This window comes from Megascapheus bottae, chromosome 11, assembly GCF_031878675.1.
Source record: "Megascapheus bottae isolate mThoBot1 chromosome 11, mThoBot2.hap1, whole genome shotgun sequence".
NCBI lineage: Eukaryota > Metazoa > Chordata > Mammalia > Rodentia > Geomyidae > Megascapheus > Megascapheus bottae.
Genome location: NC_143519.1, coordinates 1,977,519 through 2,004,526, shown reverse-complemented (window position 1 = coordinate 2,004,526; position 27,008 = coordinate 1,977,519). Strand labels below are relative to the sequence as shown.

General features: G+C 52.5%; 1 protein-coding gene across 4 annotated transcripts in view; it reads left to right on the top strand.

Annotated features, from left to right (window-relative positions):
• The window catches only part of Arhgef7 (Rho guanine nucleotide exchange factor 7), a 113,075-nt gene that overhangs the window by 10,134 nt on the left and 75,933 nt on the right, over window positions 1-27,008 (top strand). For 3 of the 4 annotated variants that reach the window (XM_090341872.1, XM_090341871.1, XM_090341870.1), the window contains exon 2: window positions 22,115-22,201. In XM_090341872.1, the coding sequence (XP_090197998.1) occupies window positions 22,115-22,201 (87 nt within the window). Of the gene's footprint in view, window positions 1-21,947; window positions 21,999-22,114; window positions 22,202-27,008 lie in introns of those variants that run through there. The other variant, XM_090341874.1, reaches the window with a different exon arrangement.

Sequence of the window (27,008 nt, the reverse complement as noted above, 5' to 3'; positions counted from 1 at the left end):
GATATCGGGAGGTCATGGTTCTGAGCTGGCCCAGGGAGAAAGTTCATAAAACCCCATCTCAACAACGGTGCCAGGAATGGGGGTACGTGTCTGTAACCTTAGCTCGATAGGGAGCCTAGGTAAGAGAATTATGGTCCAAGGCTGGTACTGAACAGAGACACGAGACTCTGTTCAAAAAGCAAAGTAAAGGCGCGGGAGTGCTTGCGTAGCATGCACGAAGACCCATGTTCAATTCCTCAGTACCACATACATAGAAAAAGCCAGAAGTGGGGCTGTGGCTCGAGTGGTAAAGCTCTAGCCTTGAGAAAGACCAAGGTCAGAGTTCAAGTCCCAGGACTGGCAAAAAAAAAAAAAAAGCCAGCTGGGAACTGAGATCTGAGGACCATGGTTCGAAGCCTGCCCAGGCAGAAAAGTCTATGAGACTCTTATCTCCAATAAACTACTCACAAAAAGTTGGAGGTGGAGCTATAGTTTGAGTGGTAGAGCGTTAGCTTTGAGCAGAAAGAGCTGGAAATGGTGCTGTGGCTCAAGCCCGAGGACAGCACCCAGGCCCTGAGTTTAAGCCCTGGAGCTGGCCAAAAGAAAAAAAAAGCAAAATAAAAAAGGGCTAAGCTGTGGTTGAAATGAAATGGCAGCAGTGCTTGCCTAGCAGATTCTGGGCCTTGAGTTCAAGTCTCAGAACTACAAAATTAAAAAATCCGTGCTTATGTAATTGATCTCATGGAACATAGCGCCATGGAAACAGATTTTCTGGTTCTAGTTCATCTTTGTAAACACATTTTTGTGTGTTATGAAAACAGACTCTATCAATAGCTTGTGGTTAAATTCTTGAGAGTCTTGTGTCAAAGGTTAAATTTCTAGAACGTGCCACAGAGGCCACATTTTTCAGTCACAGGAGAGCAAGACTGAGTCTTCCAGCCTTTGTTCATCGCTTGATGACAAACGGGGGTAAAGACCACCTTTCCTGTGCCTCTGAGGATGGGGGGACTTGCTGAGGGGCAGCGGGCAGCGGCCTCCAGCCCAGGCTCGCCTGAGCTGTCAGAAAGGCTTTGTGGACCACACTCCCCCAGCGTCAACTGTCTTCTGTGCAGAAGAACACCAGCACGCAAAACCCAGAGTCAAGAGCAAGAGGAAAAAGACAGAATGAAGACAGGAATAAAATCAGTGACAGAGGAGCAAGCAATTCCTGGAGAAAAGCAAGAGAACTACGGGTGGATCTGTGAGAAGACTCAGGCCTTGGTGGAGCGGGGCAGGAAGGAAGACACAAATGGCCGTCATAAAGGATGTCTCTCTGAACCTGCCCAGTGACAGGTGACAGCAGGACGCTGTCCAATACCACAGCTTAGCTGGAACTCACAGATTCCTTGAGACAAAACGTACTCAGGAAGAAATCCATAACCTTTGTAGCCCACAGCTATTCTAGAAAGTACACAGGAGAAAAGCTTCTGATAATGAAAATTCCAGGCCAAATAGCTTCCCTGGTGAATTCTGCCCAATATTTAGAGAAAAATAATGCCAATTCTACACAAATATCTAAAAAATTAGCAAGGAGAGCTGACACTGATGGTGTATGCTGTAATCCTAGCTGCCCCGGAGGCTGAAATCCGAGGATCACAGATCAAAGCCAGCCTGGGCAGAAGTCTGTGAGATGCTGTCTCTTTTCTACCCCCACCCACCAAAACACAGCAGAAAGCTGGGCTCAAGTGATAGAATGCCGGCCATGAGCAAGAAAGCCGAGCAAATCTGAGACCCTGAGTTCAAGTCCTGGCGCTACCAAAAAATTAGAATCAAGAGCATTTCTCACCTCATCTTGATCATCAAACCTGACCAAGGTATTGTAAGAAAAAGACTAAAGCAATCGCTTTCAGCAACAGAGGTGTGGAGTTTCAGGAGACGCTGTTAGTTCGGCATCACAAAGAGGGTCTGAACTTAGGAACTCAAAGTTGGTTTCTCATTTGAAATCACTTGATATAATAATTCATGGTCTCAACTAACTGAAAAAGAACAGTTATAGGATCAATGTAATAGATGCAGAAAAAGCAACATGTATTTCTGATTGAAAAAGCCATCTGGGGCCAGGAGTTTAGCCTAGTGGTAGAGTGCTTGCCTAACATGCATTAAGACCCAGGTTCAATTCCTCGGTACCACATACATAGAAAAAGCCAGAAGTGGTGCTGTGGCTCAAATGGTAAAGCTCTAGCCTTGAGAAAGCTCAAGGTCAGAGTTCAAGTCCCAGGACTGGCAAAAAAAAAAAAAAAGCCAACTGGGAACTGATTTGAGATCTGAGGACCATGGTTCGAAGCCAGCCCAGGCAGAAAAGTCTATGAGACTCTTATCTCCAATAAACTACTCAGAAAAAGTTGGAGGTGGAGCTATAGTTTGAGTGGCAGAGAGTTACTTTGAGCATGAAGAGGCTCAGGGGCAGCACCAGGTTGAGTTCAAGCCCCCCGATAGATAAAAGCAACAACAACAAAACGGAAAAAACAAAAAACAAAAGCTGTAACCATCTAGGGCAGATGGAAGCTCAGCCTGGCAAAGGTGCATTTGTGAGGCTTACGTTCATTCTTTTACCCCATGGTAAGGCTGAAACTTCCCCAAGACCCAGAGGAAGATGCTGCTCTGGCCTTTTCTACTCAGCTTTGTACTGGGTGTCAGGAGAAAGAGAAGAGGCAGGAAAAGCTAGGCACTGTGCATCTTACCTGTAATACCAGCTGTCTGTCTATGTAAGCAGAAAGTTTGGACGGCACCATCCCACAAGGTGAATGTCTCAGCACGCACTTGTCACTGCAGCTAGGCAGGAGGGTTAATTGGGCGTGTCACAGTTCAGGCAAACCTCAGCGAAGATTCAAGACCCCACTCAACAAATGACAACAGGAAGAGGGGCTTGGATCCCGGTTCAAGTGACAGAGTGCCTGTCTAGCCAGACTGAGGCCCTGAGGCAAGCCCTAGTACCACCCGAAAAAAGAAAGATCTATCCTTCAGACACCCAGGCTGAAAAGGCAGAAAGCAACATGGGGTGTTCACAAAGAAACCAGACAGAGCCGACAGATAAGTGGTGGGACCAATAAGTGAGCTTCACAAAACCCATGCATACCAGGTGAATCTAGAAAACCCGTTACATTTCTGTATGCTAGGAAAATGCTCAGAAATTGAGTTAAACTACCATCTGCAAGAGCAAAAGGAAAAGGAGAACCCTTATGGGTAAACCCAGCGGGGGCAGGAGTAAGACCCAGCTATACACGTGGCTGAGCAGCGCGGGGGAGCCAGCACCCCGAGAGATGAACAGGGTTGGGATTCAGTCTCAGAGTGCTGTCGTGCTCATTCCTCAAAACAAAGCCCCAGTCCACAGAATCAGAATGCATGTCCCTTTGGTGAAGGAACTTGAGAAATGGTTTGAAACGTACATGAAATGGTGGAGGCCGTGGAAGAGCCAGGCAACAGGGAGTGCAGGAGTTAAAGGGTGGTCTCTGGGCTCCTCAGGGCTCCAGCCTCCAGGGCAAGACAGAGGAAGGTGGGCCGAGCTAGCTCCGCAGGACAGGAGGCCTGGAAAGCACATAGACGCCTGACTTCTAGCAGGGGAGCCGACAGCTCACCCTCAGGCACGTGCTCTTTTGGAGTTTGGGGGTTGGTCGTGAGGCTTGAACTTGGGACCTGAGCTCTGTCCCTGAGCTTTTTTGCTCAAGCCTAACTCTACTGCTTTCAGCCACAGCCCATGAATGGCTGGTTAATCAGAGATAAGAGTCTCATGGACTTTCCTGCCCGGGCAGGCTTCAAACCACAATCTTCCGATCTCAGCCTCCCGAGTGGCTAAGAATACAGGCGTGAGCCACGAGCACCGGTTCATGTGTTCTTTTTGTGATATGATCCCAGAACAACTTCAGAAACCCACTTAACAAAGTTACAAGGTATGCCTGTAAACAAAAATTCACCATGAGGTCTAGAGCTGCACGGGACGGCTCAGACTATACAACTTCTAGAAAGAAACAGAATAGAAGATGTCTGTATCTTTGGGCTAGGCAAGATTTCTCCTGACTCATAAAAGAAAGAATTGGAGGGCCGGGAGTTTGGCCTCGTGGTAGAGTGCTTGCCTAGCATGCACGAAGACCTGGGTTCAATTCCTTGGTACCACATGCATAGAAAAATGCTGGAAGTGGTGCTGAGGCTCAAGTGGTAGAGCTCTAGCCTTGAGAAAGTCCAAGAACAGTGTTCAGGCCCTGAGCTCAAGCCCAGGACTGGCAAAAAAAAAAAAAAAGAGAAGGAATTGGACTTAGAATGAGCAGCTGTGTCATTTTGAAGGTGCTATCAAGTGAAAGAGAAGACAGTACGTTGGTTGGGGAAAGCCATTTGCAGACCACATGAGTTTAAGGACATAAAGTTTAAGGTACACAATCCCCAAATTATAATAGTGAATGAGGAAGCAACCCAGTTAAAAATGTGGAAGAATTGTTTGAGTCGAGGCCTCTCTAAAGAAGATGTACAGGCCGGGAGTGTGGCCTAGTGGTAAAGTGCTTGCCTAGCATGCATGAAGACCCGGGTTTGATTCCTCGGTACCACATGCATAGAAAAGCTGGAAATGGTGCTGTGGCTCAGGTGGCAGAGTGCTAGCTTTGAGGAAGAAGCATGCAGGGACAGTGCTCAGGCCCTGAGTTCAAGTCCTAGGACTGGCAAAAAAAAAAAAAAGATGTATAGATGGCAAAAGAGCTCACGCCAAGGGACTTGACAGCATTTGTCACTTAGGCAATGTATGCGAACACCGAGACGCCACAGCACACCTGCAGTGACATTGCAGCATCCTGGGGTTCTGCCACCCCATGTTGGCAGGACCAGAAGGAGTCTGCCTCCCCACCCCGGGAGTGGAGAACGGCACAGTCGCTGCACACAACAGCCGCTTAAAGCTGGGAACATGCATCTGCCCAGGAAGATGGAGCTGTCACATGTCTTCTGACTGTCCCAGAGGGCAAGCCCATGTGGCTCCTGTGGACTGTGGTACATCCAGACAGTGGGCTGGCGGGACCACGAATACCAGACGCCGACCGAGGAAGTCGATTCCCCGTCACTCCATCCGCACGAGCGGCCAGCGAGGCCATGGAGCACGTGGACAGTGGGTCAAGGCCTGCCGGAGGGCCTGGGTACGAGGAAGTTACTAGAAAGCCGCTGGAGAGGGCTTGGTGAGCTGCGTACGTGGATGTTTGTCAGCACTGTGTGTTGGTGACAGCTCAGTGTGGGATAGTCTTTGCCATGGCAAACTTAGGTTTTCATTAGGGCAGTGGAGTTTTAACTCCCTTTTTGGCTAATCTGCTTTTGCGCCTAATTATGAGGCTAGGAAACGTGGTGCTTTAACGTACGGGAGTGAGTGGGGTACTTACAGCCTCTGGGGTCGGGGAGCTCCCGTGCTTGTTATTTGTGTGGTCTCTCAGTAGGCCTTCAGTGGGTGCACTGGCCATCCAAGGTCTGGTGGGGTCCTGGACAGGCCATGATTTGCAGGAATAGCTTAATGTGTCACCTTGTTGAGAGAACAGCGTTAAAGAAATCACATGCGGCGCCTTGTGTTAGGAGTGAGCGATGTGCTCAGAAAGAGACACGGGATTTCCAGGTGTGTGTGGTGCAGGGTCTGCTGGGTCTCAGTGGAGGGCTGGGACAGTGTGGGGACGGCTCCCACAGTCCAGTGTCCCCAAAGGTGACAGAGGGCTGGGACAGTGTGGGGACGGCTCCCACAGTCCAGTGTCCCCAAAGGTGACAGAGGGCTGGGACAGTGTGGGGACGGCTCCCACAGTCCAGTGTCCCCAAAGGTGACAGAGGGCTGGGACAGTGTGGGGACGGCTCCCACAGTCCAGTGTCCCCAAAGGTGACAGAGGGCTGGGACACTCTGGGGACGGCTCCCACAGTCCAGTGTCCCCAAAGGTGACAGAGGGCTGGGACAGTGTGGGGACGGCTCCCACAGTCCAGTGTCCCCAAAGGTGACAGAGGGCTGGGACAGTGTGGGGACGGCTCCCACAGTCCAGTGTCCCCAAGGTGACAGAGGGCTGGGACACTCTGGGGACGGCTCCCACAGTCCAGTGTCCCCAAAGGTGACAGAGGGCTGGGACAGTGTGGGGACGGCTCCCACAGTCCAGTGTCCCCAAAGGTGACAGAAGGATGGGACAGTGTGGGGACGGCTCCCACAGTCCAGTGTCCCCAAAGGTGACAGAGGGCTGGGACAGTGTGGGGACGGCTCCCACAGTCCAGTGTCCCCAAAGGTGACAGAGGGCTGGGACAGTGTGGGGACGGCTCCCACAGTCCAGTGTCCCCAAAGGTGACAGAAGGATGGGACAGTGTGGGGACGGCTCCCACAGTCCAGTGTCCCCAAAGGTGACAGAGGGCTGGGACAGTGTGGGGACAGCTCCCACAGTCCAGTGTCCCCAAAGGTGACAGAGGGCTGGGACACTCTGGGGACGGCTCCCACAGTCCAGTGTCCCCAAAGGTGACAGAGGGCTGGGACAGTGTGGGGACGGCTCCCACAGTCCAGTGTCCCCAAAGGTGACAGAGGGCTGGGACAGTGTGGGGACGGCTCCCACAGTCCAGTGTCCCCAAGGTGACAGAGGGCTGGGACACTCTGGGGACGGCTCCCACAGTCCAGTGTCCCCAAAGGTGACAGAGGGCTGGGACAGTGTGGGGACGGCTCCCACAGTCCAGTGTCCCCAAAGGTGACAGAAGGATGGGACAGTGTGGGGACGGCTCCCACAGTCCAGTGTCCCCAAAGGTGACAGAGGGCTGGGACAGTGTGGGGACGGCTCCCACAGTCCAGTGTCCCCAAAGGTGACAGAGGGCTGGGACACTCTGGGGACGGCTCCCACAGTCCAGTGTCCCCAAAGGTGACAGAGGGCTGGGACAGTGTGGGGACGGCTCCCACAGTCCAGTGTCCCCAAAGGTGACAGAGGGCTGGGACAGTGTGGGGACGGCTCCCACAGTCCAGTGTCCCCAAAGGTGACAGAGGGCTGGGACAGTGTGGGGACGGCTCCCACAGTCCAGTGTCCCCAAAGGTGACAGAGGGCTGGGACACTCTGGGGACGGCTCCCACAGTCCAGTGTCCCCAAAGGTGACAGAGGGCTGGGACAGTGTGGGGACGGCTCCCACAGTCCAGTGTCCCCAAAGGTGACAGAGGGCTGGGACAGTGTGGGGACGGCTCCCACAGTCCAGTGTCCCCAAAGGTGACAGAGGGCTGGGACAGTGTGGGGACGGCTCCCACAGTCCAGTGTCCCCAAAGGTGACAGAGGGCTGGGACAGTGTGGGGACGGCTCCCACAGTCCAGTGTCCCCAAAGGTGACAGAAGGATGGGACAGTGTGGGGACGGCTCCCACAGTCCAGTGTCCCCAAAGGTGACAGAGGGCTGGGACAGTGTGGGGACAGCTCCCACAGTCCAGTGTCCCCAAAGGTGACAGAGGGCTGGGACACTCTGGGGACGGCTCCCACAGTCCAGTGTCCCCAAAGGTGACAGAGGGCTGGGACAGTGTGGGGACGGCTCCCACAGTCCAGTGTCCCCAAAGGTGACAGAGGGCTGGGACAGTGTGGGGACGGCTCCCACAGTCCAGTGTCCCCAAAGGTGACAGAAGGATGGGACAGTGTGGGGACGGCTCCCACAGTCCAGTGTCCCCAAAGGTGACAGAGGGCTGGGACAGTGTGGGGACAGCTCCCACAGTCCAGTGTCCCCAAAGGTGACAGAGGGCTGGGACACTCTGGGGACGGCTCCCACAGTCCAGTGTCCCCAAAGGTGACAGAGGGCTGGGACAGTGTGGGGACGGCTCCCACAGTCCAGTGTCCCCAAAGGTGACAGAGGGCTGGGACAGTGTGGGGACGGCTCCCACAGTCCAGTGTCCCCAAAGGTGACAGAGGGCTGGGACAGTGTGGGGACGGCTCCCACAGTCCAGTGTCCCCAAGGTGACAGAGGGCTGGGACAGTGTGGGGACGGCTCCCACAGTCCAGTGTCCCCAAAGGTGACAGAGGGCTGGGACAGTGTGGGGACGGCTCCCACAGTCCAGTGTCCCCAAAGGTGACAGAAGGATGGGACAGTGTGGGGACGGCTCCCACAGTCCAGTGTCCCCAAAGGTGACAGAAGGATGGGACAGTGTGGGGACGGCTCCCACAGTCCAGTGTCCCCAAAGGTGACAGAGGGCTGGGACAGTGTGGGGACGGCTCCCACAGTCCAGTGTCCCCAAAGGTGACAGAGGGCTGGGACACTCTGGGGACGGCTCCCACAGTCCAGTGTCCCCAAAGGTGACAGAGGGCTGGGACAGTGTGGGGACGGCTCCCACAGTCCAGTGTCCCCGAGGGTGACAGAGGGCTGGGACAGTGTGGGGACGGCTTCCACAGTCCAGTGTCCCTGAGGGTGAGCTCTGGCAGAGGGCAGCTGTACACAGAAGGGAGCGTGTGTGCTGGATGGGGCCCCTACTCAGCGAGGGGCCCAGGGATTTGGTGCCCGCAGGGCTGGATGGTCCCTAATTCATGCTGGGTACAGATGGAGGGCCTGGTGCTGGGCGTCCCTTGATGCTTTCCAAGGGTTCGAAGGGGAGAAATAGGAGGCCAGCTGTGAATTGGGAAGCTGGTACTTAGAGCCTCAGAGGGCTGCCCCAGAAGGCCTTTGGGAGCAGGGGTGAGGGAGGAGCGGTGGTGCTGAGAGATGATGAGAGGGTGGGGAGGGACTCCAGGAGGGAGGACTTGAGGGCTGGCTGGAAGAAGGCCTTTTCGTCCTCCCTAATCTCTGGCTGCGTGGTGGAGTGGGTTGCACGGGGGCAGACAGGAGGCCCTGCTGAGGGCCTTGTGGGGTGCGTGCACATGTGCGGAGGGTGTGGGGAGACGTCGGAGGGCCAGGATAGTGTAGACAGGAGAAGGGTGGGCAGGGTGGACAGAGCAGTGGGTGGAGCCCGGGAGGCCGGGGGCAGGGGCTCGGTGGAGCTGGGGCGAGCTGGTGGCCTGGGCTGAGCTGGGAGGGCGGAAACCACTAAATAATCACTGCCCTGGTCAGCCAGCCCAGCCAGGCAGCCTGACTCATCCAGGACCAGGGCACCCCGTCAGCCTCAGCCAGTGCTCTGTGCTGAGACGGGGCAGCAGGGCCAGGAGCACCCAGCAGGAGCAGCGGCCCCCGCACCCCCGGGCCTGAGATCTGGGGTGTGCATTCACAGCTGCAGATGAGTGGCAGAGACGGCCTTACAGGAAGCCGGCGGCTCGCGTCTGCCATCGCAGCTGCTCAGGGGGCTGAGGGCTGAGGGTTGCGGTTTGAAGCCAGCTGGAGCAGAAGAGTCCCTGCGAGATGCGTGTCTCTAATTAACCATTCCCCCAAAATCCCCAACAACAAACTGGAAGGAGCTGTGGCTCTAAATGGTACAGCACTAGCCTTGAGCAAAGGAGCTGAGGAGCAGCGCCAGGCCCCGAGTTCAAGCCCCATAGCGCCCTCTCTCTCTCTCCTCTCTCTCTCTCCTCTCTCTCTCTTGCTTTCTCTCCCTCTGCGCTCTCTCTCTGTCTCTCTGTCTCTCTCTCTGTCTCTGTCTCTGTCTCTCTCTCTCTCTCTCTCTCTCTCTCTCTCTCTCTCTCGCACACGCACACACACACACACACACACACACACACACACACACACAGATTTGGACAGGAGTCTTAGAAGAGACGCTAGAACACCAAGTAACCTTGGGGAAGCGTGTCTGGACCGTTTTCCCATCTCCCTCCTTGGTGACGGATGCCCGGCCCGTTGCTGTGCGTGCAGTCAGGGCTGTGTTAGCCTGGACAGCGGTCCCTGGGAAGCAGATTTTCGTTATTAGTGATGGCTGCAGGCTGAGGAGGGGGCAGGGCTCTGGCTGAGGTCTGGCCTGCCATTGGCCCTTGAGAGTCCAGTGGATGTGCGTGTTGCCTGCGGGGCCCAGGCTGTCACCCAGGGGCGTCCAGGCTGACACCTGGTGTCCCTGGCGGGTGGAGAGCCATGACTCAGCGCTGAGCATCTGCCGGCCTCCGGGGTGGTCATGGCGCCTGTCTGTCTGGTGTTTCTGGTCCCCCCATGTGTCCCCAGGTGTCCCACCAGCCTGTGTGTCCCCTCCCCGTGTCCAGCAGGACTGAGCACACGGACAGGCAGACGGAAGGACATGTTGGCGTTGGCCACCTTTGTGTCTGTACGGTTTCTTCCAGAAGGAGAAGCCGTCATTGCCGAGGGCCAGCTGCTTGTCCAGGATGGGCCGGAGTGAGCGCTCTCCCCACGGTCCTGGAGGAGGGGGCCCGGAGGGGCTGGTCCTAAGGAGGGGGTGGCGTGAGGCCCCAAATGCGAAGAACAGGACAACCTGGGGGAAAAGCCAAGCAACCAGGCCCCAGCTCTCCTATGCTGCGGGCCGTTTGGCTCCCGCAGTCCCTGGCTCACGTCATGGTCAGTCCAGGCTGCCCCTGAGGGACACAGGCCAGCCATCCCCCACCTGGCCCCGTGCGTGCACTGACAGCCACTCTCCACGGGCGCCCACGCCCACGTGTGCTTTGCACGTCGCTGTAGGGGAAGCCTTGTGGTGGAGGCTGCCAGAGAAACACCAGATGAGGTGCAGTGGAAGTGGGGTGCAGGAGGCCCGGCTCCCTACGGCCAGGGGAGAAGGCACCAGGAAGCAGTGGCATCTCAGCGAAGGAGAAGCCAGTTGTCCAGAGCAGAGGCCTCACGCCGGTAACCCCGGCTTCTCAGGAGGCTGAGAGCTGAGGATTGTGGTCTGAAGCCAGCACAGGCAGGACAGTCATGAGATTCTTATCTTCCATAAACTACTGAAGAAAAAAAAGCCGGAAGCGGAGCTGTAGCTCAAGTGGCCGAGCACTACTCGCCCTGAGCAGAAAAGTTCAGGGACAGAGCACAGCACCGAGTTCAAGCCCCAGGACCAGCACCAAAAGGAAACAGATCCGATGGGACTCGGAGAGTCGTGGAAGCACGACTCGCCCACGCTGAGTGGGAATGACAGAAGGCGTCAGTAAGTTAGAGGGAGAGTGAAGGAGAGAGGGAAGACAGACTGAGCCACAAGGACAGGTAAGTTGTCAGGGTGGCTCTGCCGGGGAGCTTCCAGGAGACAGAAGGCATGGTGAGCAGGGGCTTAGCCCAGGGCCAGCAGCTGCTCTTGCTCCTCCCTGTCCCCTCTCTCTGTCTCTGTCCCTCACTGATCCCCAGTCATGTCATGTCAGAACCACGGGAGTGCCACAGCCGCCTGTGAAACAGCCCGGTTGAACGCGCAGGCCTTCAGGGCGGCTGTCAGAGCGTCTGTGCCCGGAGCCGGACAGGGCTGGCAGGTTGGGGGCCCCCGCGTGCAGCCAGCGATTTTCCCCTGAGATGGTGGCTGTAATCAGAGCTCCTCCCGGCAGCCCGGCTGCCCTGAAGCCCTGGTGCATGCATGGAAAGCTGAATCCCGCGCTGGTGCTCCAGGCAGCTGGCTCCGGGCAGCGCTGGTGGTCAGCATCTGTCTCCCCATCCAGCACGATGGTGCTGAGGCCCCCATGCAAAACCAGAGGGGTCTCGTGCTCAGCTGTTCTGCCCCCAGTGATTGCCTTTCCTGGGCTTCATTTCTGGACGGCTCCTGTCGTCACTGTCCCACCGCGTCAGAACACGAGTCAGTGCCGTGTTTATGGTGTCACTGTGACCCCATCACTCGCCTTCCCAGGCCTGTTGTAACTACTGTGGTTTTCTCAGGTGCATTCGATGATGTTGGCACAACGACGGAATCACCTCACTGAAGGCCACGTTGTTCAGGCCGTTTCCCGTGGTTGTGTGGCACCCTCTGGTTGCAGCTTCTGCAGCCGCGCCAGCTTTGCTGGTGGCAGCTTACCATCCATCACGTGAGGCTTGGTACCCTGTTGGATGTCCCAGGCTCAGGTTCTTAACTGATTAATTCATTGAGCTAGTAGTGCATGAAATGCGAGCTAGAGCATAGAGCGACTTTTCTCCCGAGGAGCACAGACTTGCATAGTGCTCAGAGAGGCGCCAGGTGCAGATCCTGCCTGGTGAACGAGCACTGTGCAGAGAGCAGAGTTGGCCCCCGGCTGGTCGGGCAGTGCCGTAGTTCAACGGTGCAGTTGCTGCATTGTGTCAATGGAACCTGGCGCTGGGCATGCACAAAGGAAGCATTGGTGAGAATGCTTGGAAGAAAGTGTTTCCACACTTTCTGCAGAGGGAAGAGACGTGTAAAGGTCCTGAGGTAGGGGAGGAGCCAGTGTGAGTGGAAGAGCAAGTGGCTGGGCGCAGGGAGGCAAAGGGCAGGGTGCAGGGCCATGGAGACACGCGCACTCGCCACACTCACTTTTCACAGCTGCCTCAGGTTTCAGCAAGCAATGGATTTGCGTCTTCCCTTCATCCCCTAACCCTTCCCCACTGTTCACATCTTCTGTGGCTGGCACACAGCCACTGGGGTTGATGACGATGGATGTGTTGCCGCTGCCTTCGTCTTGCTGTGCCTCAGTGGAGAGCTAAGGTCTGGGCAAACTGAGCGGCTGCAGTCGGTTTGGCTCCAGGCTCTGGAGGTTGGAAAGTCCAGGATGTAGAGCACAGCCCAGGTGAGGGCTGGCAAGGGCTGGTGAGGGCTCAGTGTGCAGTGCCACGGCACGTGGAGGCAGGGGGCAGGGGGTCAGCCAAAGGCGACCTCATGGTCAGAGGAGCCCAGTCTCATTCACAGGGCAGAGCCCGGCCCCTCCGGGTATGAGAGGCTGAAGTGTGTGAGCACGAGTGTCCACTTGGCAGTTTTGTGCGGCTCAGCGTCTCTGCCCTCTGCCCTGCCCTCCCCACCCCTCCCCGTGGTCTGTAGGCCACTGCCGAGCCTCTCACCATCCACACTGCTTTGTTCTTTGCCATCCTTCGGCGCCTGGCCCTTCCCCGTTGGCCCCTTCCCGTGTGCACTTAGGTCTCCGTAGCTGCTTGTGGTTGGACTGGGTTTCTTTTGGTGGCTGGATAACTTGATTGTATGATGTCTGTTCACCTTCAGACGCACTCTTTGGTGTGTATGGAAGCAGCTGTAGGCGCCATTTGCATGCTTCTGTGTGACACAAGTCTTTCACTCATTTGGCACATGATTGCTGGATCACGTGGCAAGACAGTGGTTTGCACCCAGGAAACCACCAGACTGCCTCTGAACGTCAGGAGTACCAAAACTGTGGCTTTCTCTGAGCTGTAAGCTCCTGTCGCTCCACATCCTCTCTGGAACCTGCTGTGGCTGGTGTTTCCAGGGCCCTGACAGGCGTGGATGGGAGCGTCTCGCTGCAGTGTCCCAGTGAGGGGCGCTCTGGAGCACGTTTGTATGCTGAGCTGGGGCTGCTGCGCTTTGGAAGAGTCCCCAGCGGGCCATGGGGTAAAAGTCCAGAGCTAGAGCTGGAGGAGGTGGGCTGGCTGGTGGTCCTGGCCCTGAGGACCTCCCTATCTCTGTTTGCTTCCCTGTGCCACCATGCCAGCAGCTTCCCCGGCCCCGTGACCCCCGACGCAGTGCAGTGGACTGGACCTGGGAAAGAATGGGTCAGAGCAAACCTTTCCTCTGCATAGGCGTGGGTTCCCCTCAGGGATTGCAGGAGGTCCTGGAGGCTGGCTCATACATTTGCCTCTGTGCATTCTTTTTAGGGAGTTGTTTTTCCAGAGCTTCTCCGTGCGTGTGTGTGTGTGTGTGTGTGTGTGTGTGTGTGTGTGTGTGTGTGTGTGTGTGTGTGTCTTGGGGCAGTACTGGGGTTTGAGCCAATGGCCTCATGCTTGCTAAGCAAGCTCTTTAACTACCGGAGCCATTTCACTCCCTCCTTTTTGTTTGGGTTATTTTTGAGATAGGGTCTCGCTTTACACATAGGCAGGACTGGACTGTGGTTCCCTATTTCCCTCTGCCACTGAGATGACCCAAGTCTGCTACTGCATCTATCCTGCTTCTCCTCCTGTAGTTCAGGATGAGCCTATGAGCCTTCCCGCCCCACGTTTGCAGTTGTTTGCGAGTATCGTTGTCCTTTTGGTGTCTTATCTTTTCACTCTCTCAAAGGACTTTGGCTTTTTTCTATGAGTAAAGTGGGATTTTTTTTTTGTCAGTTGTGAGGCTTGAACTCAGGGCCTGGGCTCTTTTGCTCCAGGCTAGCACCCTACCACTTTGAACCAAAGTACCACTTCTGATTTTTCTGATGGTTCATTGGAGGTAAGAATCTCAAGGACTGGCTTCCCTAGACTCACTTTGAACCACGATCCTCAGTTCTCAGCTTCCTGAGTAGCTAGGATTACAGGGGTGAGGGACCAGCGCCCGTCAAGTGGGAAATTCTTAAGAGGAATTTGACCTTCATGAATAAACAATGAGACATCTGTTGGGGCGGCAACAAAAATAATTTCCCTATATACATACTGGCTGCATTATCTTGAAAAAGATTGGTTTCTCCATGAGGTTTTAAATAATATATTCCCCAAGTGCAAATCTCCCCGTGGTTTTCTGCTTTGTTCCACCTATCCTGCTAATATCAGGGACCTTTGTGCCACCTTTTCTTTTTATGGTCCTTCTGAGGTCCTGCCGAAGTCCTCCTGGCCCCGAGTTGTTTCCAGTGGGCAGTGCTTGCTGTCTGCATGTGTCCCGGGTCTGTGTGGCTTCTGACCCCTCCCAGCCCTGCTGGGGGCAGGGCCTACCTGCCTCTTCAGGGTTGCCCTCAGCCCCACATGTCGTTGCCGGACGTGCCAGGGCAGCCATCAACCATGGGGACACGAGCAGGAGGCTCCATATGTGGCGGGCCAGTCGGAACCGGGAGGGAGCCGTGCTGCTTGCTGGGTGCTGGCTGGATGGGCGCAGTGGTTCCCTGGAAGCATAGGGCTCCCTCAGCTGCAGACCAAGGCCTGGCCCTGGTCTCAGCACTGCCTTTCCCCGCAGGAGCCATCCAGGGGAGATGCTCACCTCACCCACCCAGGTGCTAGCGCAGAGAAACAGGGCAATGAGCCCAAGGGAGCAGTCAGTGGCGCAGCCATGAAATCCTGGGCCCTGATTTATGGGCTGGGACCTCAGGTCACAAGCATGTGGCTGAACAGAGCTGGCCACTCTCTGAGAACAGGCAGAACTTGAAAGATGACCTCTGGCCACAGAGGCAGGGCCAGAGGCCTTAGGAATCTGAACTCTTCCAGGATTTCCTGTGTGAAGATTCCTCCTCGGGCCCACCAACGGCCTCCTCTGAGGAAATGGACCCAGCTTGTGACAGTGGCTCATCTCAGCCCTGCGGCTGCACTGGTTTGTCACCACGCAAGCCAGCTGTCACCCCTGGAGGCTGCCGCCGTGGGTGACACCTGCTCTCACTAGGTCTCACTTCCTCAATAGCCGGCACACGCTTGCCTATGTTTGTATCTGGTACGGAGAGGACAAAATACAGCTCAGGGAGAACTTGGGATTATGTGATGGATGTTTTACCCTTCAACATTTTCTTCTCCATTTTTGGTACTGACAGGAATTTGGGGTGGTTGCCACCAGCTTTGAAGGACGTAATGTGCCTGAGCACTTGTGGGAACAAGCCTTCCCCAGGGGGAGTTAATTTAGGCAGCGTGCTCTCCGCCCTCTTCTGGACACGTCACGTCTCTCTGCATGTCTGAATTGGGGCTGGGAACTGCAGACTTGGTATGTTTTTATTTGCCGTTATCCTTTAATCCAGCCAATTTCCCACTAGTGGAAAGCATCTTGGTTTATTTATTTTGCCCCAAGTGACTATAGCAATCCATGTAGGCTCTGGCCTCTGCTATATTAGACTTCTTTCAGTACATGGCATATTATTATAATTATTGTTACTATTATTATTATTAGACTAAGCATGTTTGGGGAGACGTTTACCTGGCATTAATTGAGCCCATCTTTGAGCCTTCTCCTGCCGCTCCGTTTATTCCCAGTGGGCTTGGCACCTGTCATTGGCTAGCCAGGCTCCCCTGTGGGCTCCCTGCACCTGCCCCCAGGCCCACAGTGCTGAGAATGGGGGCTGTGGCGGCCACCGCCATCCACCACGACCATTGGCGGCTACTGTGGGGTTGCGCACTACTGTTCAAGTCCCCCTGAGAGGTGAGCTCAGGACACCCGGGCAGAACTGGCCTGCCTGTGGGGGGCTGTGCCGGGGGAGGTGTGTGGCTGAGGTGTGCGGGAGTGGGACTTGTGGCACTCTTTACTAACAGTACCGCATGTGAACAGAACTCACAGGTGGACACCCGGGGTGCCTCTGTCCCTGCCTCCCGATCCCTGCGTCCGCTCTTGGCAGTGTTTGAAGGGCCCTTCTGAACTCGAGCGTGCATGGGCACGTTACTGCCCTTGGCTCCCCACCATGTTCCCTTACTGCGCTCCGTGTAACCTGGAGACTGTCTGTGTGTGTACCTGTGTGAGTGTGTACACGCATATGTGCCAGTCCTGGGGCCTAGGCACTGTCCCTGAGCCCTGAGCATTTTTTGCTAGTGCTCTACTGACTGAGTCACACCTCCACTTCCAGCTTTCTGGTGGTCAGTTTGTGATGAGTCTCATTTCCTGCCCAGGCTGGCTTTGAACTGTGATCCTTAGAACCCAGCTGCCTGAGCAGCTAGGATTACAGGCAGGAGCTCTCGGCACCTGGCCAACACTGTTTGAAGTGGAAACACTGGATCCCAATGTCAGCTTTCTCATTTCTAATCTTTAATATTACCTGGTGGCCGAATAACGCTGTCCAGTCTGGGTGAAGGCAGCTGCCTGGATTGGCATTTGGCAGTGACTGTGAGGGGACCTTACTACTCCCTCCTCCAAGTGAAGTGTGGAGAGGTGCAGGGAAGCCCTGGAGGTTCAAGATTTTCACTGTAGAAATTTGTGACCAGTTTTCATGTCAGACAAAGTCCTTGTCAAACACTGTGTTTCTACAGAAGATCATAATGGCCCTCAGACCATCTGTGCTTCAACCTGCTTATCACTGTGCAGAATATGGGTCATGATTCCCAGGATGGGATGGGCAGAGTTGTTAGCATTTCAGTGTCTCTGTGGTACATGGGGGACAGCTTCCTTAAGTCGTAAAGGTTCTGCTGGTCATAAATCGGTGGCATTTTGTGGCCATGTTTTTGTCTCCCTTGGGTTAAGAATTTCTGGGTTCTAGGGTAGAAGGATGCTTTCCTCTGCACGAAGGGCCGGGTCTGCCAGTGTGCCCATCTGTGTGCCCTGCAAGTCACTCTCCAGGTTCCAGACCCTCTCCAGTCTTGCCTACCTGTGATGCCGGCTGTCCAGACAGCTGCTTTTACTTTAAGTTTTTGGAGGTGCTGGAGTTTGAACTCAGGACTTCAAGTGCTACGAAGAGGCTATTTACAGACAGGGTTCACTTCTTGGCCAGGCCAACAGTGCTCCTGCTTCCTACTTCTTCAGTAGCTGGCAAGTACGCCCCCCACCCTCGTGTTGAGTTGAAATGTGGTCCCCTGAGCCTTTTGCCTGGTAGGTCTTGAACTGTGACCCTCGTGATCTCCACCTCTGAGGAGCTAGGGTCTGTCTGCGTCCTTGGTGAATTATGGGGCGTTTGCTTACCTCGTGGAAATCATTACAAATGTTTTAGTTTTTCCTTGAAATTTCTCCCAGGGTCTCAGTTGTGATTGTGCGCCATTCCCGAAAACACTATTAACTTCTAAAATGCCACACTTACTGCTTTCCTAAAAGAGGGGTTTCCTGTGTTGCTTAGGCTGGTTTTGAATGTGCCAGCCTCTTCAGGAGCTGGAGTACAGGCTAAAGGTGAAACTCCCAGTCGCTGCTCAGAGGTCACCTTTGGATTGCTTATGCTCTGGCTTCTGTGGGGTATGCACCCTCTCTCATGCGCCGGCAGTACAGTGCAAGTTTTCTGGTTCTACTTGAGGCGAGGAGATTTGCAGTCAGTACTAAGACCTGAACTACTGGGAATCAGCCTTGCTGAGTCAGCTCATCCTCTATTTGATCTTCCCCACAACGAGTGAGACAGCCGTGGATCAGCCGGGGACATGGATGCAGAGAGGAGATAGCCTGTGGGCTAGCACCATTCACTGACTTACAACTTTAAGGCAGGGTCTCATTCTGTAGCTCGGGCTAACCTCAAACTCCTCCAGCTTCAGCATCCTGGGATAACAAGCATGCACTATTTTTTTTGGGGGGGGGGGGCTGGTCCTGGGGCTTGAACTCAGCGCTTAGGCGCTGTCCCCCAGCTTCTGTTGCTCAAGGCTAGCACTCTCTCACTTGAGCCACAGTACCGTGTCTGGCCTTTCCTGAGTAGTTTATTGGAGGTAAGAATCTCATGGACTTTACTGCCCAGGCTGGCTTTGAACGTGATCCTCAGTTATCAGCCTCTCAAGTAGCTCACGCCTGTGGTGTGAGCCAGAGGCTCCCGGCTACAAGTGAGCACATTTAACTTTGGCTCTTGGGTAGTTTCCCTGTGGGCCTGCTCTGAAGGAGCTAGCCCTATGCCCATGTCCATGTGCAGAAGGCTTCCAGGGGGTTTGCAGGCCAGCACTAGAGGTCACGGAGTGCGTTTCCACACTCTCGGCTTGCAAGCGTACATACGGACACTGACCAGCCAAGGTGCCTGAGATCAAAGGAGGCGGCCAGCCCATTTAGCAGTCCCACTACTCCTCTCATGTCACACAGGCAGGCCATCCATCCCCTGCTGTCTTCCTTAGATGCCGTGTGCAAAGGCAGAGGACCCTGCCACAGAGCAGAGGATGTCCGAGCACCCACGATTCCAGGGACAGGATTCTGTTACTTCAGGATTTCTTCTCAGCATTCATGGATGCTGCAGGAGGCTCTAGTCAGGTGAACGGATGGTGCATTTAAGGTGGGCCATAGTGGAGCTTCTAACTCAGAGCTGTCATTGCCATCCATGAGTGCCATCGTGAACAAGGTATCTCAAAATGTGCATAAAAGTCCCAGACAGGTAGAGAGCTGATATAGGACCCCATTTCACTCTAGTAAAACATGATGCTTCAGGGGAATGGAGTTTTAAAAAATCCTGCATTTTTAAGTGGGCATGCACTTCCATGTTTTGCACTTTTTAATATATATATATTTTATTAAATTGCCACTCCCAGGGCCTCATACTTGCTGGGCTTGCTTGCTTGGCTGGTGGTCAACCACTTGAGTCACATATCTGGCCTTACTTTTTGCTGGTGATTTTGGAAATGGCGTTTGCAAGACTTTTCTGCCTAGATTGGCTTTGAACTGTAATGTTCTTGATCTTAGCTTTCTGAGTAGCTGTGTTTTGCTTTTTATATTAATATAATGTTCTTATCATCATACATACTTATGACTCCAGACAAAAGAAACAATATGGGGGGAGAGAACTAGGGACAAAAACATGAGAAAGGGTATCAATGTGTGTGAAGTAATGCACCTTCTATCTGACAAATATAACTGTAACCCTTCTATTAAATTACAATAAAAAATTCTATTCTATTACAATAAAAATAATTCTCTTGAGAAAAAGAAACAGTATAACAATTAGATATTTATGGCATAATAATTTTAAATGTAGAAATGATTCCTGTTACTTGTGGTAATTATGTTCTATAAAATTACATCAAATATAGAATTACCTATGACTACAACTTTGTTCCTAAGGAAAACATAGAATTAGATTCCTGTAAGACTGGTTACAATACTTCCTTAATCAACGAGTATGTGTTCTTGTTTTATGTGTACTTTTTAGAAAACTACATAGGTATGCCACAAACAGTGTTTTTATAATGGGTTCAATTATAGCATTATGTATTGCACCATTATATAATTTAACTCAGTCATACCGTCAGTACACAACACTCATAAAACAGTCATGCATATAGTACCATGAACATACAGTGTATATACAGCATACAGTGCACATACACTCTGGGGTATTTCTATAGGAATGGAAATAAAGTTCTGGAAAACATTAAGAAAAAATTACTAGCCAGATGCTGATGGCTCACACCTATAATCCTATCTACTCGGGAGGCTGAGATCTGAGGATCGTGATTCAGCCAGCCTGGGCACTAAAGTCCGTGAGACTTTTATCTCCAGTTAACCACAAGAAAACTGGAAGTGTCACTGTGGCTCAAGTGGTAGAGAGGTAGCCTGGAGCTGAAGAGCTCAGGAACAATGCTCAGGCCCCGAGTTCAAGCTCCACAACACATCACACACACACACACACACACACACACGTATGTATATGTAATTATAAAGTTTTATAAAAACATTAACTAAAATCTCATTGGGATGAAGCTGCAGGGTGTGTGTTTTTTGTGGCAGTCTTGGGGCTTTGAACTCAGGGCCCAGGCACTGTCCCTGAGCTTTTGTGCTTAAGGCTAGCTAGCATTCCACCACTCTCGCCACAGCGCCACTTCCAGCTTTTCTTGCTAGTTTATGGACTTTCTTGCCTGGTCTGGCTTAGAACCACCATCCTCACTCAGATCTGTCTCCTGAGAAGCTAGGAGTACAGGCGTGAGACACTGGTACCTACCCATGTGGTTTTTGCCTTGCCTTTCCCCTTGAAAACCAGGAGGGTGTGGGAACTTGTTCTGAAAAAGGGAAGATGTCAGTCAATGAGGTGGCATGTTGTGATCAGTTCTGCCTTAGTAGTTTGGTCTTTCTAAGCAGGGCAAAACACCGCTTTGGCTTTGTCTGTCTTTTAGCCTCAAGTGTTTACTTGCTTTAGAGTAAGGAAGTGCAGTGGTAAGGTGTTTAAATGTGACAGTGTGTTCAATGTGGGACATTTTTCTGTGTAGTTGAAAACTTTTTCCAGGGCGGAATTCCATTCAGCTATTTTGGCTGTAGTGTGGGGACAATCGATCCACTCTTGGTGTCCCAGGAAGACTTGTCCTTGCTAAGCCTGAAGCCAGGTTTTGCCACCTCCTTTAGGTCTTTTTTGGTGGTTCCTATTGCCTTCTTGGCCCAAACTTCCTCCACATCTTCCTTCATATTATCAAAACCCTCCATTCATTTGCTGTGCGATATGCATTACACTTTTCTTTCAGCTTTCTTTTTTTTTTTGGTGCTGGTTGTGGGACTTGAACTCTGGGCCAGGCTGTTGTTCCTGAGCTCTCTAGCTCCAGGGCTGGCTGTGAACTGCGATCCTCAGGTCTCAGCCTCTGGGAGGAGCTAGGATTACAGACGTGGGCCACGCCGCCTGGCTTACTCGTTCCCTTTTCTGCAACACCGTCAAAGCCTCTGAAATTCTCCACCGTCGCCTGGTCAAGTGTTTTCTCCTAGTTGCTGATGACAGCGTGTTTGGTTCTGTCCCGGGCTGTGCCAGCCCAGCATGGCATTACCGACTCCCACCCGGTCAGTCTCCCGTGGTTTCCTGCGCGCACGAGTCCCACAGGCGTCCTCCACAGCGTCCTCCACAGCGTCCTCCACAGCGTCCTCCACAGCGTCCTCCACAGCTCCCTCCACAGCTCCCTCCACAGCGTCCTCCACAGCTCCCTCCACAGCGTCCTCCACAGCTCCCTCCACAGCGTCCTCCACAGCTCCCTCCACAGCGTCCTCCACAGCGTCCTCCACAGCGTCCTCCACAGCTCCCTCCACAGCTCCCTCCGGCGCTCCCTGAACGCGCTGGTGGCGCAGGGCGCGCGCGGGCGCAGGGGCTGGGCGGGAGGCAGGTGCGGGCCCGCCCGGTCTCTCCGGGGCGCTCCGCCCGCACGGCTTCCGGCGTCCGCCCGTGTGGTCCGCGGGGCTGACCAGCGGTGCTCCGGGACGGGCCTGCGAAGGCCGCGGCTTCCCGCCGCAGTTCCCGCGGCTCGGGTTCCGGGGCCCGCCACGTCCTGCAGCTCCGCTCCGTCGTCTTCCCTCCGTGGAGGCCTCGGGCAAGAGCGCGGGGACGGCGCCGGGCGCCGAGCTCAAGACCCGCCCGGCCCTCCGGCTCGGCCCGGCTCGACCGCGGGGACGGGCGGCGCGCGGGGACGGGCGGCGCGCGGGGACGGGCGCGAGGCCTCCGGCCGGAAGCGGCCCCGTGCCGCCGCGGGCGCGAGGCGCGGGCTGACGACGTCACTTCCGGCGCCGCGCCCACTTCCGGGTGCGGGCTGGGCCGAGAGCCGTAGCATCCCCGAGGGAGGGAAGCGGGTGAGCGGGTGGCGGCGGGGCGCCGGGCGGGAGGCCGGGGGGCGGCGGGGGGCGGCGGGGGCGGAGGGCGGCGGCCCGGCCCCGCCGCGCTCAGCGTCCGCCCTGTGTCGTTGCAGGTGTACCCGGAGCCGCGGACGGACGGCGAGTGCCTGAGCAACATCCGAGAGTTCCTGCGCGCCTGCGGGGCCTCCCTGCGCCTGGAGGTGGGTGAGGGCGCGGCCCGGCGGGGCCCGGGAGCCTCGGGTCCGCCCCCGGGGCTCGTCGTGGGGCGGGCCGGGCGGCTGCGTCCCCACGGAGGTGCCGCGGTGACAGCCTCGCCTCCAGGGCCCCAGGGGGCCCGGACGGTCCACACCGCGGCGGCCCTGCTGTGAGGTTGTTTGGTATGGTCGTTCACGCCCGTGCCACGGCATCGACCGCGGGGCTCGGCGCCGAGTAGACCCTGCACAGAACCCTCGTGGACGGCGAAGGAAGCGCGCACAGAGCGGGCTGGGTGGCCCTGGGCGTAGACCTGGCGGGCTTGAAGGTGTGACTCGTTTAGAGTGCCTCCTCCAGTCAGACAGAAGGATTCCTCCCAGCCGAGTGTCCCGAGCACTACCCAGGAGGTAGTGAAAAGGAGTAGAAAACAGCCCCAGAGGAGTCTCGTGTGCTCAGTCACGGACTTCACGAGGTACCCTGAGGGAGACTCTGTGCGGTGTGTTCTACAGTAAGTCCTGTTCCTTACAGAGGAAAAAGACACTCCTTGGGCATCAGTGAGGTGGGGGGACTGGGGAGAGAGAAGGATGTAGCACGGGGAAGTGTGTGCCAGGATGTACACATTCATTCCATTAAGTTGAGAATGTGCGAGACTGCAGGCAACATTGTAAAACCGTGGGTTATCTTTCATACTCACCAGTAGAGATACTTTGAGACTGAATTGTGTTAGCACTTTTTTTGGGTACATATAGCATATATATGTATGTCTGTTCATGTTTGTGCCAGTTTAAACACTCAGTGATTTCCTAAAGAAAAGAGAGCCTTGGGCCAGGAGTTTGGCCTAGTGGTAGAGTGTTTGCCTAGCATGCATGAAGACCTGGGTTCGATTCCTTGGTACCACATACATAGAAAAAAGCCAGAAGTGGTGCTGAGGCTCAAGTGGTAGAGCTCCAGCCTTGAGAAAGTCCAAGGACAGTGCTCAGGCCCTGAGCTCAAGCCCAGGACTGGCAAAAAAAAAAAAAAAAAAAAGAGCCTTTTGCTTACCCTGTCAGTTATTTTAATGCATACGCTTCTCAATTAGTTGTAGAAAATCCGGTATAATTCCCTAAGGCGTTGTTCTGATTATGAAAGAAGCTTCATAAGTTAAATTGAAAAGAATGCCGGGTGTTTGGCCTAGTAGTAGAGTGCTTGCCTAGAATGCACAAAGCCCCTAGGTTCTATTCCTCAGTACCACATATACAGAAAAAACCAGAGGTGGCGCTGTGGCTCTAGTGGTAGAGTTCAAGTCTTGAGAAAGCCCAAGGACAAGCCCCAGGACTGGCAAAAAAAAAAAGTCCTGCAGTTAACATTTACTATTTGAATTTGAATTTGAGAATCGATTCTAGAACTTAAGTTAGAAGATACCTTGATATTTGTAATTATTTTTAAAATTTAAGAATTGGACAGTTGTGTGCTGGAAAGACTTGCACAATGCTTAGATGATCTTTTCAGCTTGCTTTTGGTAAATTTTCTTTGCCACTGCATATCTTAAAAAAATTTTTTTTTAGATGCTTCCATGTATTTCTGTCCTTAATTTCTTTCAGCTATATTTTATGTATTTCCCACTTCGTGAAGTTTGGTATTTTTGATGTTATTGTAAGTGGAAATTCCTTAGCTTTTTACATCAGTTATTGTTAATTCAGAGAAACACAACTGATGATTGTGTTTTGATTTGTATTCTTCATTTTACTTTATTGTTATTGTAGAGGTGGTGTACTGAGGGATTACAATTATATGAGTCAGGTAATGAGCATGTTTTCTTTCATGTAGTATCTTCTCTTCTCTCACTGTCTCCCAGTCTGCTAAATGTATTTTCATTTCTTTCATGAGGAGTCAATTGTGTGTGTGTGCGTGTGTGTGTGTGTGTGTGTGTGTGTGTGTGTGTGTGTATGATCATGTCATCTACAAAGCTGGATTGACTTTTTCCTTTCCAATGTAATGTCTCTGACTTATTTTTCCTACCTAGTTGCTCTTCGTAGTACTTGTCATACTATGTGTAGTAGAAGCAGTGGGAATGAAGTCATTGCCTTTTGACCTGTAATGTGTTGTAACTTTGGGCTGACCTGTATGGCTCTTGACGCGTAGTGGGGGTCTTTCTTAAAACCTTTGTTGTTTTTGTCATTAGAACAGAAAAACTTGGTACAGGATTGCCAGTTTCCTTCTATTTGTAGCTTACAAAACAAGTAAAATTGTAGTAATGGTAATGATAATAATGATGAGGATGTGTTTGGACATTTTTTTTTTAAGATTTTAACATTGATTTTTTACATCATACTTCAAATGTCATGTTTAACAAACAAGTTGTTCAAAGAAGGGATTCTCTATATACAGTCTGGAAGTTTTTTTTTCTCTTTTTAATTCTCTTTTTTTAATTAAAGAATTTACTAACATTGATTTTTAAAATTTATTTTTATTTTTATTAAAGAATTTATTAACACTGATTTTTACACATTTGGAAGTTATTTTTAAGGAAAAGCGAGTTAGTGAGAGGCAAGCTGGATCAGTCATAAGACATTGCTTGTGGGTCTTCTTTTTTGCCAATCTTGGGACTCGAACTTAGGGCCTGGGCACTGTCTTTGGGCTTTCTCAAGAGCTCTGCCACTGGAGCCATAACACCACTTCTGGCTTCTTCTGTGTATGTAGTACCGAGGAATTGAATCCAGGTCTTTGTGCATGCTAGGCAAGAACTTTACCATTAGGCCAAACTCCCAACCCAAGACATTGCTTGTTTTGTCAGATAAAACAGCCATGAAGAAATGTAGATTAATCCCCCTCCCCTCTCCTGCCCTCCCCATGCCAGTTTTAGGACTTGAACTCAAGTCTTGAGCAGTGTCTTTGAATTTTTTTGGGCGGGGGAAGGGAAGTGTCCAGTGTAGTGCACTACCACTTGACTCTTACAGAGTTTCCTGCCTAGGCTGTCAGTGAAGCTCAGATCTCAGCTTCCTGAGTAGCTAGGATTATAGGTGTGAGCCACCGTGCCTGGCTAGAAAGATTTCTAGTGTTTTTGCTGCGGTGGTTCACAAGTGTTGGCAGTTTGTATACAAGCAAATATTGAATGTGTGTACATGTTTATATATTCAGATACAATGTCTTAGTTGCCAATACGTTATCTAAATAAGCATCTGAAAGGAACTGAAGCAGAGGTGCCTTCCTGGGGTGGGGGGGAGACTTAACACCATTATACCTGTGATAAGTTTGTGATAACTTTGTATTTGAAGACATAGACTTAGGATGTATGAGTCCACTTTTCAAATGGCCCACTATTAAGCTAGCCCATATTAATAAGTTGTATCCTGAGGGATATTATCAACAAAATCATTGTTATATAGCAATGAACATTTAGTTGCTTATAAAAAAGTTTTTACTATGTTCAGTTTTCTATATTTGCACATATTTGGTAATTATAATGTACATGGCTTTTTAGTTACAGATTTGAGAAAGTAGATGGGAAAGATGGACTTAAGGATTATTATGGTAAAAGAGGATGTTTAAGTCTGAATTTTTGAGTCTGTACTCCAGATTGTACTTAGGGAGGGACAGCCATGATTGGCTGGCGAGTTTTCTTAGCACAGGCCTCTGCCCAGATTTGGCCAGCCCTCTGGGATGGAGGAGGGCCTTGGAGGACTGTGCCAGGGAGTCCTGACAAGGAGTTCATTACCCAAACTGTACTACTGAAGAGCTGACTGCATGCTCGTGCCATGTGGCTACCCTAGCTCTGGAAAGGGAAGTAATGTATTTTGGATGACACTGTTGTTGTGGCTGCCAAGAAGAAATGAAGGGAATCTGTCAGAGGAAGCAAAGCCTGCCTTCATTCTCCATTCTAATTCTAGTGTAGGCACATGTGACCTGGTGGGAAAGGTAACCCTAATTCCATTGGTCTTCCCATCTGTTTGGCACAGCAGCTAACCACGAAATTATAGGCTGTACACTCGTGTAAGCGAAGCGTGTGTGTGCTCACGTGCACATAATGTACTGGTACTAGGGCTTGAGCTCAGAGCCTCATGCTTGGCTCTCTCTGCTCACAGCAAACAAGGCATGAGCTGTTGGGTAGCCCCACCTTGGTAGCTTCATGTACCTATTTAACTAGCTGGAGAAATGGAAGCCATCCAAAGGCGTGGGTTTAGCACAGAAATTCCTCTTTCCATGTACACTCTTAGACATTTTTGGTTAATTTTTGCATCTCTCAGATGAGTAGAGAATGAAATATAGACCAACAGTTTACACAAAGCTTGCTTTCCCAATCTAGGTTTTTTATTCTTTTTTTTTTTTGCCAGTCCTGGGCTTGAGCTCAGGGCCTGAGCACTGTCCTTGGGCTTTCCTCAAGGCTAGTGTTCTACCCTGAGCAACTGCACCATTTCTGGCTTTTTCTATGTATGTGGTACTGAGGAATCGAACCCGGGTCTTTGTGCATGCTAGGCAGGCACTCTACCACTAGGCCAAACTCCCAGCCCCTAGGTTTTTTATTCTTATTTTTTACTTTTAATCGATGGACTGGGATTGAACTGGGTTTGTGAATGCCAGGTAAGTTCTCTGCTACTTACAGATTTTTGCAAAACATGCATAGAATTTTTCTTTTTATGTTGTATGAACATGGATGGGGTCCCAGTGTGATGTAATCATGTAGTGTAATCATGTAGTCATTGTAGAACAACTAAGTGAAGCCAATCAACACGTTTAGCACCTTATGATTTTATCTGTGATGAGAATGCTTGGAATGTTTTTAACAGTTTAATAAATATTACAGTCACCACACTGTGTACAAGTTATCTAGAGTGGGTA